This window comes from Dendropsophus ebraccatus, chromosome 8, assembly GCF_027789765.1.
Source record: "Dendropsophus ebraccatus isolate aDenEbr1 chromosome 8, aDenEbr1.pat, whole genome shotgun sequence".
NCBI lineage: Eukaryota > Metazoa > Chordata > Amphibia > Anura > Hylidae > Dendropsophus > Dendropsophus ebraccatus.
Genome location: NC_091461.1, coordinates 111424105 through 111437513, shown reverse-complemented (window position 1 = coordinate 111437513; position 13409 = coordinate 111424105). Strand labels below are relative to the sequence as shown.

Below are 13409 nucleotides of genomic sequence, written 5' to 3'. Positions count from 1 at the left end.
TTAACCCTTCCTGTGCTGCTGGGGCTGAGCCAGTGTGACAGGAGGTGGGGGGGGGGGGGGGTCTGTGAGGGTGCTGCTGGGTGTTGCACTGTCTCTCTGCTCCAGCATCCTCAGCAGCAGCAGCAGCAGCACCAGCACTACTCCCCGGCTGTGGTTGCTAGGGAAACGGCCGCATGGCAACCGGCTGAGAGCCTGGGGGACGTGTGCTGCTGCTGCAGCTGCCTTGCCTTGCTCATTCTCCAGCAGCAGCGCTTCCCTGCACTCTTCTTCCTCCTCCTCCTCCTCCTCCTGCGCTCTGCCAGGGATCCCAGGCTGACAGGGGCAGCCCCAGCAGTGATGGACATGATGATGTTGGTGCAGGGTGCTGCTGCTTGCTGCTCAAACCAGTGGCTGGCCGCTGTCATCCTCAGTGTGTGCTGTCTGCTGCCCTCCTGCTTACCCGCTGGACAGAGCATGGACTACCCCTGGCCAGCAGTGGACAACCTGGTCGTCAAGCAAGGAGAGACAGCCATGCTTAGGTAGGAGCCCCTGTGCCCATGCCTGGCATTGCCACTCTGTGCTGTTCTTGTCTTATGTTCTTGTTACTTATTTGGAATTTGCATCTTGTGTTTTTTGTGTTGTTTTTTTTTTTTTGCATTGTGACAACCTTTTGGAAATTGGGGGTTGTTGTTCTTCTCCTGCTCAGGATCTGCTTCTTCTTCTTCTGTGACACTACTTTTTTTTTTCTTCTTCTTCTCTTTTCTGCTAATTCTTGGTTGTGTTGAGCTCCATTGGATACCTAAGGTTTGTTTTTTGGAGATGTCTGTGCACAGAGAGGTAGGGGGAGCTGTATGGAAGAGATAGACTGGAAGTTGTGTAACTAAAGAAAGGGGGGGGGGGCACATTCTTCACTACTGGTGCCCCTAAGACTTACAAGGTGCAGCTGATATCTTCAAGGGTTAATGACCTTATTAGTGCATGCAATGGGTGATCACTCTCATTGGTGTCACTCCCCATGCACAACCCTCACAGATAGATAGTCACCAGTCTGTTCTGTTTATCCCTATACAAGTCATAGTGCATGTCTACAAGTAACTCGAAACTCCCCTTGCATTTATGCATTACTCTCCTCCATCGATCATTGGATTCTGTATAGTCAGATCTGCACTGGTATTGCCCCAGACCCTAACAGCAGTGTTCAGACAGGACACAAGATGCTGCAGGTTGCTAATAGTGTTATAGCCTTAAAGCCTCCTTATACTGAGCAGGTATTTGCCTCTTAGTCCTTAGTGAGACCACGTTCTGTAATGCTGGGATCAGTAGCTTACTGGATTTATCATTGCTGATGAGATTATAATAGTGATTAGCTGAGGTGCACTAGTGTGTAGGGGTTGATCTACACTTCCAGAGCTGATATCATACATGTCATAGCCTGTTTGCTATACCTGTTCATGAATAATAGTACAGAATCCATTCAGGTTCATTATAGGATATAGTGTGACTCCTCCTGTGACTGTTTTGTTACAATGTATTTGTAAATATGTTGGATTCTACCAGGATACATTGGAATCTTTGTATTTTGTAAATATGTATCTCATTGTATCGGTTCTATTAGGATACATTGGAATCTTAGTATTTTGTAAATATGTATCTCATTGTATCGGTTCTATTAGGAGACATTGGAATCTTTGTGTTTTGTAAATATGTATCACATTGTATCAATTCTATTATGATACAATGGAATCTTTGTATTTTGTAAATATGGATCACATTGTATCGGTTCTACTATGCTGCCTGTTAACCCTTTCCCTACTGAGTTTTCCACCACTGCCCTTCCCCTACTTTGTGAGTCATTAGTAGATGGAGATTAGGAGCTAAACCTTCTTCTTAATAAATGGTGCTCACATATGGTGCTGGGAATCTGTTCCAGTCCTCCCTTCCCATCCCTGTAAACTTTCCTTCCACAAGGTTCACCATTACCAGCGACTACTTAGTAAATCCCCATCTTCCCTTACATATTGCAGCTTCACTTCTCATCACCATAGACATTTATTCATCGCTTTATCTCTCCAGTCACTTTGATCTGTTCTTTTTCTTGCCACAAGCAATCTGAATGTAGTTAAAGTCCTGCTCCGCCATGGGGACATAGGTGTGGGGTTTGTCTTTTTTTTTTTGCTAAAGCTGAATACATTGTACGGTACTGTAGGTTGGCTGTGGAGCCTTCGCTTTAGTATTATGCAATTTTCATATGGATTTAAAGGGGGTAGGTTGTATCTTTTGTAAAGGATGAGATGATTTTGTAATGGCACATAGTGGGTTAATGCAAAGGAGAAGGAATTTAATAAAGAAAAAAAAATCAGTGCAGTAAAGGAGGAAAGTGCAGGGAGAAAAACACTGAGGAATCAAAACACAGACGAGAGATAAGGGAGGATGGAAAAGTGTGAGGGATTTATGTAACGTCCAATCCTTAAGTACTGAATGCAGCCATATGCTAAATCCCAATCCCTTATGCTTTGACCTGCAATTATCTATCTATCTATCTATCTATCTATCTATCTATCTATCTATCTATCTATCAATCATCTATTGCATATTCTATCCACTATCCATCTGTCATCATTTCTCTATGCATTTCAGATCTATTCATATATTGCATATCTATCTATCTATCTATCTATCTATCTATCTATCTATTATCTATCTATCTATCTATCTATCTATCTATCTATCTATTATCTATCTATCTATCTATCTATCTATCTATCTATCTATCTATCTCCTATCTATCTATCTATCTATCTATCTATCTATCTATCTATCTATCTATCCATCCAATAGCTATGAATCTTAAATCTATTTGTCTATCAATCCCTCATCAGTCTATCTCCTTACCAATCTCATACACTGTACTTAGATCTATGTATTTTATTCTTTTCCTCCCCTCGGCTCCCATGGCTCTTCCCATCCCCACCTCATTGCAATGCAGCCTCCTTGCCCTGACAAGTCTCAGCTCCTCAATTCGATGCTGCAAGGCTTAGATTCTTCTCCTATGACTTGCACAATGAACTTGTGTTGTGAATCCATCGGAACGAGTTGCGAGGCCTGAGAATGAATTCACGTTGACATTTGATTGGGAATATTTGCATTGCTATTACTTTCTCTACAGAGAATTCACTATCCAGGAACGGGAAGCTGTTATCACTCTAAATTTTTCCTGTTGTCTATATCCAATACATTTGCATTCACAGTAGCTTCGGCTCAATGATATTTCACACTTCATGTGAGATAGAAGCTTGAAATTAATGCAAACTTAGGCAAGAGACCATTCTCTGGTGAGGCAGTCGTCGCAGCTGCTATTGGGCCCATGGAGAGGAGGGGGTCCTGGCTCATGTTACTCCTCCTTCATTCCTAATTGACAGTATGACTGTGCAGGGCTCTCCACTCCCATAGACATTGAAATGATCAAGCAGGGTAGGTGAGGACAAGGTCTGTGCACCCACATAGGGTGCCTCCCTACTGGAATAGGGATGCTGGTGAGAACTATTAGCAGAAATGAAGGTGTGTATTCATTTAACTATAGAGTCCCTTATCCTTCAGATATAATTCAGTGGACAATAAATACATTTTCAAGATCTTAAAGGGGAACTCTATAGATGATAAAATTCATTGCATTTTTATGCATTTCTACTAGGACAGGGATATCAATGTCGTAGACCTCCCGCTGTTGCAAAACTACAATTTCCATCATGCCTGGACAGCCAAAGCTAAAGCTTTGGCTGTCCAGGCATGATGGGAATTGTAATTTTGCAACAACTGGAGGGCCACTAGTTTGACACCTGTGCACTAGGATGTCCATAGTTTGTGCATTCTATAGATCTTAAAGGCAAACTTTGTACAACATATAAACCTCATCGGGGTGGTCCCTTGCTTGGGCAGGAACCAGGTCATGTGATCGCTAAATTTTTCAGGTGACTTCCTTTCCTAATGAATATTTCCTGAACTGGAGTTCACCTTTAAGTGGAATACCCCCATCCTTTGTAGAATATCCTCTCTCTATTCATTTCTATGGCAGTTACAAAAACCAGAGGTGCAAGTATAGTGATGCCAGACTTCCCAGCTACGTCTAGGACCTTTGTATTTCATCTGATGCCAGTGATATGCAGTATTTTTTGCAAAACCCCCATTTTATTCAACCTATTAAGTAAATTGCTGCAGATTGTCGCCTTCCTGTAACACTCTCCCCAGACGCCGCGCGCTCCCGCGGCCTGTGACTGTGACATATAGCCGTGTTCAGATTATTTTTTGCTCCCCAGATGTGGATTGAATTGTAAATGGAGGGGCTTACACAAACACCTAGTTGTGCTGAGATTTATTGCAGCTGCTTTCGTGCTGTAGATCTTTGATTTCACAATGCGGTTTGCTGAGATTTCTCTACTATAGATGGGGCTGAAGTGCTCCGGTGGAGAAGATTGATAAGGAGGGGAGCGGCAAGTTGGTCTGCCTCTAAGAAATGGATGTGTGCAAGGAATTATACCTGATCTCCACACGTGTGTTATGTGAAGGGTTAATGAAATGCATAAAGGAGAAGGATACATGATACAATAATCTACTAAAGTATAAATAATTTGTGATTTTTTAATTTTTTAAATTGTTTTGCTTATTGCAACATTGTAGCCCAGGACAAGAGCAGGCTCCTGCAATAGGCATTCATTGGTGCATATTCCATGCTATATGAAATTCGGGATTTACATGTACGTGCAGATTATGCGTAAGCGTCGACCCATTGAATGTCACTAAAACTTACTGGAATATTGTGTGAAAATCTGCATATACCTTGGAATTCTGATGTGGAGACATAATAGATTCTATGTGCACAGGGCTTAAGGCCTCAGGGCTATATAATTGCTCTGACTTGTATAGAGGCCTAATATGGCCTCAATAGAAGCCTATGGGGCCCTATTTTCCTCTGTATCCCTCAAGGCATGAAAATTTTTCTCTCTCTATTGTGTTAATATGGAAATTAATAACATTGCTTCTGGTGTTGTATCCAGCATCATATGGCAGCATGTAAAAGGTATATGAAAGTGGTATAGAATTGCGTGTTCCAAGTGACAGACCCAGTGCACTACTTTATGTTGCATTTGCACCATTAGGCTATGTTCACACAATGTATCTTTTCGTAAAAGTACGGCCGTTGTTGCTGCAACAACGGCTGTGATTAATATGAAAATATACATTACGTTGCCGTCTATGGAATCCCGGCCGGAGCGTATACACATAGTATTGAATAGTGGCCGCAGAAAATCTTGTCAGTGCACACTATGGAGTGAGGGGCTCCGGCCGCATGCTCCATAGTGTGCAGTGGGGAGTTCTGATGCTGGCGCACACGGATGCGCCCGCATCAGAACTCAGTGGCGCTAAAGATCATCTGGCCGGGTCACAGAACGTCCGGTCTCTTACAAAGTCTGAACATGGCCTTAGGGTATATTTAAACTGAGCAAAGCATGTCAATTCTTTGAACGGAGAGCGACGGAAGCAGAAACGCGGGAGCCATCCCATAGATATACTGTGCGATACTGAGGCAGACGGGATTCCGCGGCAGGGAGCTCCGCTGCGGAATTCCACCTGTTTTACTCAGTGTGAACGGGCCGTTATAACAGTAAAGGACATAAGGATCCTATCAAACAAGACGATCATTGGCCAATTAGACCGATATCTCTCTGTGTAATAGTGCCAGTCATCCGCCATCGAACAAACAAGCTGATAATTGGATTGTTTTGACCTGCCTTAAAATCATTGGCTATAAGCCTCACATGTCCCAGTGTAATGGAGATGTGTGGCTGACGCAGGGCTCTAGTCTTGTAATACTCTCGGTAAATGGGCACTGATCTACGAGATCAGCACTAGTTCACTGAGCGGGTCCTATAAGACCCTAACAATGGAAGCTTGGCCAACCTGTTGTACGCCAGTGGCTCTATAGCTGTTGCAAGACTACAATTTCCCAAAATGCAACAATTTTGCAACAACTAGAGAGCCAAAGGTCAGAGATCTCTGCTGTAAAACATAATAAAATATGGCGGATTGTAACCAGTCCTTCATGTCCATCATGGAGCCTGTAAAAACTAGAGTTATGATGATAATGTTAACGGAGCCCAGTTAATTTTGTAGCATCCAATGGTTCCAGCTACTAATGCTATATTAAAGTATACAGGTCCAGGGGGTTTATACTACATTTGTGCATTAAATATATACATAAATATATAAGCCTATAGGGGCTTCTAGTTAGTGAAAGAGGGTAAGGTCCCTCAGGGTAGGGTCTCTCCTTGAAAGTAGCTCTACTGGACGCCCTTTCCAAACACTAGATGGGTGTGTATGCATTTTATTGGTGTGTATGTACTTGTACCCTTCAATCTCATCATGCCTAGGCAGTTTAAGATTTGGCTTTGTAGGTTTGTAACAGCTGGAGGGCTGAGAGTTTGACACCCGTGTCATAGGAAATAAGCTACTGTCAAAGGTCCCTGGCAGCGGCCTGTCATCCTCTTCACATTGATATAAACATGCATGCCCAGCCAAGCGTGCAGATTTATGCCTAAGTCATATAAAATAGCCATCAGCCAAACTAGTATTTGGTTATCTGCTGTCAAATGGGACTTGCAACATGGTGGTAATTTCTTCTGCTAAATCAACAATTGCTTTCAAGATGCTGCAACAGAATCAAACCTGGTAGCTGCAACATACAAAGATTATTCCTTATGTTAAGTTTGGGTGTTGAGGCTTTTCAGAGTCTTCTTCTTAGCTTGTCGTGATTGTTTTCCTCCATTTGTTGTCTTCAATCCAATGAGTTGGGTCTTCTTCAAGAGGAACTAAGGGGGAACATGCTGATAGCTTACTATTGCACACAGGGAGCTGAGGATGAAGGTATGTCTCTTACCTTCATCTTCGGTATAATTCCCCTGCAGTTGTTGATGTAATTGTGTCTCCAGTAAAGCTGTAAGGAGCACTGGGGGCCGGGTTATTACTCTAGAGCATTGACCTGGCTGGGGTTGTATCGGCAATCTGGGGCAGGGCAGTGCTCCTAATGGCCCTACCGGTGACATGATTGCATTAACAACTGGCACCAATGATGAGGGTAAGAGACATACCTTCATCCTCAGCACCCTGTGCACAATAGGGAACTATCAGCAGATTACATTGGTCTAACGTGCCCATACACTTTATAGTAAAATCAGCTGAACCTCCTGGCATCAGCTGGTGTGGCCAGCAGTGTAAGGTGTATGGGGGCCTCCTGACTCTCCACCGACAGATGATGTTGGTAGGGTTTTCCAGATTTTTGCAGCCCGACCCTCTTGTTTTCGGAGGAATAAGCCAACACCTGGGAACATAGTCGTGGCAAAAAGTCATGTGCATGAGAAGATCAGGAGACATAACAGTCAGCCGAACACTTGTACGAACACTTTTAGACTCAATGTGGTCCACCAAAGATGCACCTATGAAATAGCTGTCAGCCATTCTATTAATTGGCCATCAGCCATCAAATGCGGATTGCAAAGTGTTGATTCTTTGCGAAAAGCCAACAATCACTTCCAAGACATCATAAAGTGAATCTGAAGGTATTATTGCAGTCAAGTCGGTCTCCAGATCTTTAACAACAACATACAAGAAATGTTTCTCCAAATGATTCCTTGTTAAGTTTGGACCTCATTCATAGTTATGTGATCATCTTCCTTAGTCAATGTCTTCCTTGTTCTCCATTCAACTATGAGCACAATGGTCTTCTTCAGATCTTCTTAAACTCAATGTGGTCATCGGAGCTTCAGGTGGAAGGTTTTATAAAAGTTCAATCTCGGCACTCACCATAATGCTTCATAATTTTTTATTATAGAAAAAAGTCCATCACAAAATACAACGGCAACAGGAAGTTTCTGCGTCAAGCTGTCACGGTTGAGGAAGGCATGACGCCGAAATGTCCTGTTGCCGTTGTATTTTGTGATGTACTTTTTTTCTACAGTAAAAATTATGAAGCATTATGGTGAGTGCCGAGATTGAACCTTTATAAAGAATTTTATTGTAGAAAAAAGTCACAAAATACAACGGCAACAGGACATTTCGGCGTCAAGCCTTCCTTAACCGTGACAGTTGAGGAAGGCTTGACGCTGTAACGTCCTGTTGCCATTGTATTTTTTGATGGACTTTTTTCTACAATAAAAATGATAAAGCATTATGGTGAGTACCGAGATTGAACTTTTATAATACCGTTGGAATTTTTTCTTACTGCGAGCACCACCCATAGACACAGAAGTGCCGTCTAAAAGACTTTTCCTCAGGTTGAAAGTTTGACTTGGTTGACCAAGGATCTACAGTACAAGAAACATGAAACATCTACATCAATGTGTTCCTTGCCCCACTACTTTATTCTCCAGTTTTACCACCCACGTCATCCACCGACGATTCAAGAGTCTAAGCAGTTCTGAATGTTGCATGTGAACATGTCATCTATTATTCCTTTCCATTTTACAATATCACTCTCCTTCTATTTTAGCAGTTCTTCCCCCATCGCGAGGACGTTTAAGGCAAATGGCCCATATTTGTATTTGTAGATATTAGTCAGTATCAGCAACATTAAGAAAGGAACCACAGGGACGCCTGTCATTTCACAGCAAATTTACTGCCTGACTCTTGAAGTTGTGCCTCTAGAGGAATTAATAAGCTGTCATCTTGTTACTGGAGTTATGAGATAAAAATGCTGACCACTGGATGTTCATGTTCTCCCCATCTGCATTGGCAGCCATGTGTGCACAGGAAGGCTTTTAATTGTGTATCACTGGTGGCCCCATATTCACCCATGAAAGCAGCAAAAATAATGAATGCTATACAGGGTAGAGTATTCCCAAGGCATTGATGTGGGAAGAAAGAAGTCTACAATAATGGGCAGGTCATGGACTCTTATATTGAATCGGAACCTAAATGCCTATTTCACATCATCCTGAATGTAAAAGTGTTAGAAATTTATTTTAATAAAACATTTATCATTTTTAAAATGACCTTACTCCACTGTGTCCAATTTATTTATTCCTGGTTGCCAAAAGAGACAAATTATATGGCCAAATTCGCATTCATAGCACATCCCTGGGGTCTAAGATTTCACTGGAAATCGGGTTATGCTACTGTTTAGTTATGTTTGTGGGAGTTCAGTCATCACTCCTATCATGTGTCATACTGCCTCATATACAATAATATAACTACTATAATACTGCTCCTATATACAGGAATATAACTACTATAATACTGCTCCTATATACAGGAATATAACTACTATAATACTGCTCCTATATACAGGAATGTAACTACTATAATACTGCTCCTATATACAGGAATATAACTACTATAATACTGCTCCCTATGTACAAGAATACATCTACTATAATACTGTCCCCTATATACAAGAATATAACTACTATAATACTGCCCCCTATATACATGAATATAACTACTATAATACTGCCCCCTATATACATGAATATAACTACTATAATACTGCTCCTATATACAATAATATAACTACTATAATACTGCTCCTATATACAAGAATATAACGGCTATAATACTGCTCCCTATACAAGAATATAACTACTATAATACTGCTCCTATGTACAAGAATATAACTACTATAATACTGCTCCTATGTACAAGAATATAACTACTATAATACTGCTCCTATATACAAGAATATAATTACTATAATACTGCTCCTATATACAAGAATATAACTACTATAATACTGCTCCTATATACAATAATATAACTACTATAATACTGCCCCCTATATACAAGAATATTACCACTATAATACTGCTCCTATATACAAGAATATAACCACTATAATACTGCCTTCTATATAGTATACAGTTCTGAATGAGCAATAACCTTCATACATGAATTATCTGTTAACACTCTATTGTGTAATATACACAAGAGGGACGTTTTCTCGGTATATTTAGGAATACTTTATGAATGATGTAATGATGATGATGTCATGCTTGGTAATTTAATACAACATGCGTTGAATAAAAGCAATCTAAGAGAGGAGAGATAACCAAGGACGCAGTCTCGGAGCAGCAGAGCAGCTGAACCTTCATTACATATCATTGTGTAGGTATTAAGCACTTAAGCCATTTCAGAAGTTGGGTATCGGGGGAATATTTACAGGAAGCACTGAGTGTTTTAAAAGGTCATGAGCCCGGGTATTAGCTTATACTGGAGGAATGCGGAGTCTTCGGAGAATCGTGTGATTTTACATAGAACACTGAGTTTAACTTTTGTTTCTCTTGCTCGGGGATTTGGACAAGTTGCATGAAGCCAGAATGAAACATGGCTTGAGTGTTAAACTGCTTCGAGTTCAGTACGGAGCGGAGACTTGAGGCTATGAGACCGTCTGATGCCTACAAATCACTTGGGGGGAGAGCTAATGGGGGGAGGATTCTTTGGTGTTAAGGAAACAAAAGTCCTTCTGTTTTTCCAGAAATAGCGCCACGTTTATGCATAGGCGGTATCTGGTATTGCAGCTCAACCACATTGAGCAAGAATTTTATTACTGTTATTATTAGTAATTTGTTTCCCGGATGCAAAATTAAAGGGGTCCTCCAGGATTTCAAAAAGCAAAGCTACTTTCTTGCAAAAACAGTGCCACCCTCGTCCTCAGGTTGTGTGTGGTATGTTATTCTGGCTCCATTTACTTTAATGGAACTAAGCTGCAAAACCAAACCTTAACAAAGGACAAGATTAGGGCTTTTTCTTAAAGAAAGTGGCCATGTTTTTCTAGGCCTGGATAACCCTTTTAAGAAGTTTTCTACAGAGTCTTTATTTTGTGCAAATGGGTGGGGTTGCTGAGGATAACATAGGGGTACAAGGATAACATAGGGGTCATCAATGTGTTGTCACAAAAAAAGCCCTACAATAATTTTTTACCATTTACTATTATGCTGTCTGTATAAATTATTCATTCAGCTATATAAATGCCCCTGACCTTTTGCTAAAATTCTGCCTACTCTTAGTGTTAGGGATGGCAACAGGGAGGGAGTTGTACACAGTCAGTTTACAGGCTGTACAAGCTGTTGACAGAAAGGAACACATACACAAGGCAGTCTGCAGGCTGTAGATAGAGAGTCACTTTGCAGGCTGTAGATTAAAAGGAACACATACACTGGCTGTAGATAGAGAAGCAGTTTGCAGGCTGCAGATAGAGAGGAAGGCTCTAGATAGAAAGGCTCAGTCTCTAGGCAGATAGAAAGGAGCACATACATAAGGTAGTCTCCAGGGGAGAATCAAATGGGCTGTAGATAGAGAGGAACACATACACAAGGCAGTCTCTGCAGGGGAGAATCACATAGGCTGTAGATAGAGAAGAACATACACAAGGCAATCTGCAGTGAAGAATCACAGTCTGTAGAGAGGAAAACATACACAAGGTATTCTGCAGGGGAGAATAACGTAGGCTGTAGATAGAGAAGAACATATACACAAGACAACCTGCAGTGGTGAATCACATAGGCTGTAGATAGAGAGAAACACACACAAGGCAGTCTGCAGGGGAGAATCAAATAGGCTGTAGATAGGGAAGAACATATACACAAGACAATCTGCAGTGGTGAATCACATAGGCTGTAGATAGAGAAGAACACATACACAAGGCAATCTGCAGTGGTGAATCACATAGGCTGTGGATAGAGAGGAACACTCACAAGGCAGTCTGCAGGTGAGAATCACATAGGTTGTAGATAGAGAGAAACACATACAAAAAGCAGTCTCCGGGGGAGAATCACATAGGTTGTGTAGGAGTACAAGGAGAAAGCAGAACACCCACAACAAACTGTAGACTCATGAATACATGGACCTTACATCCAGCATATATCACAGAGCACACAGGACCTGAATCTGAACCTTGGAGCAGGCTGCAAACCAAATATCAGGGGGTGTGAACAGAAAGGAAGGAAGGAAGGAAGGAAGATTCCAAACTCAAGCTTAGTGCTATGTAAGAAGTTTTTTTTCCCATTTAAGGGTATGTTCACACATACCGGATCTGCTGCGGATTTTCCGCAGCGGATCCGCAGCAGATCTGCGGCTGATTTCATCCAAATAACTGAACACAGCATCAAATCTGCACCATTAAATCTGCTGCAGATCTGCTGCAGATCCTGTACGTGTGAACGCACCTTAAGAGTAGTAAGAGTAGTGCACAGCCTTTATTTACCGAGACACAAAGCACACACACTATGAGGGTTGATAAAAGCAAAACGTTCTGTACCAGCACTGTACATAGACTTAAGCCATCCAGGGAACAGAGAGGTAGTGTATTACTGCCTAGATGTGAAATAAAGACTCTCTTAATATGCCCATAATACAAGCATCAAGATAAAGGGCCTAAATATATCATCAGAAATGCTATAAATCGAAAAAATGTAAACACATAGGAAATATTACCAAATGAAAAAGTGCAGCAGCAAGAGGGATGTTCCTGGCGTGTCCCGCGTGTATCGCCACAGACCGTGCCGTTCTCACCCCTGGCATCTCGGATGATATATTTATGCACTTTATCTTGATGCACCTATTATGGATACACTAAAAGTCTCTTTATTTCAATACTAGGCATTTTCAGTGGTTCCATCCTTCTTCTCTATTTCATAGTTAGATCTAGGTAATTCCGCCTCTTATATCTGCAGACAGGTGGGGCACGCTCACTGCATACAGTATGTTAGCATTGGATTTAATTGCTATTTGATTAGTATCAGTATATTCATGAGGCATGGTTTGGGATATAACAGAGTACTATCATCTGTATTCCCTTGGCTTTAAATGGATACTTCATTGATTTTTCCCCCCTTTAAATCAACTGATGTTAGAAAATTATACAAATATCTAATATAATATCAAATATATTACTTCTATTTAAAAATCTCAAGTCTTCCAGTATTTATCAGCTGCTTTATGTCCTGCAGGAAGTGCTGTATTCTATAAAGTCTGGCACAGTGCTCTCTGCTGCCACCTCTGTCCATGAGCAGGAGAGGTTTTCTATGGGGATTTGCTACTGCTCTGGATAGTTCCTGACATGGACAGAGGTGGCAGCAGAGAGCACTGTGTCAGACTTGATAAAATACACCACTTCCTGCAGGACATACAGCAGCACAGTACTCCGGGATTGACAGGCAGATTTATTGACCCAAAGTGATATCCTCATAGATCCCTATGAAGTTGTCAATTAGGGTCATTAAATCCACAGTTCCCAGGTCATGCTGTCATATAATAAGTCCAAAAATGTACATGTAATAAGCTTATAGGATTATATCTCTCCAATACTACTGCCCTATATACTAAACCTTATTATCATAGAGCAAATCCCAAGTCATTGAGTCTTTACCAATATCCCACAAATATTT

General features: G+C 41.3%; 1 protein-coding gene across 2 annotated transcripts in view; it reads left to right on the top strand.

Annotated features, from left to right (window-relative positions):
- Positions 1 to 227: 227 nt before the first annotated feature.
- Positions 228 to 13409, top strand: part of NEGR1 (neuronal growth regulator 1) — a 416519-nt gene continuing 403337 nt past the window's right edge. For both annotated transcript variants that reach the window (XM_069981432.1, XM_069981431.1), the window contains exon 1: positions 228 to 518. In XM_069981432.1, coding sequence (XP_069837533.1) covers positions 337 to 518 — 182 coding nt within the window. In that variant the 5' untranslated portion in view covers positions 228 to 336. The remainder of the gene's footprint in view (positions 519 to 13409) is intronic.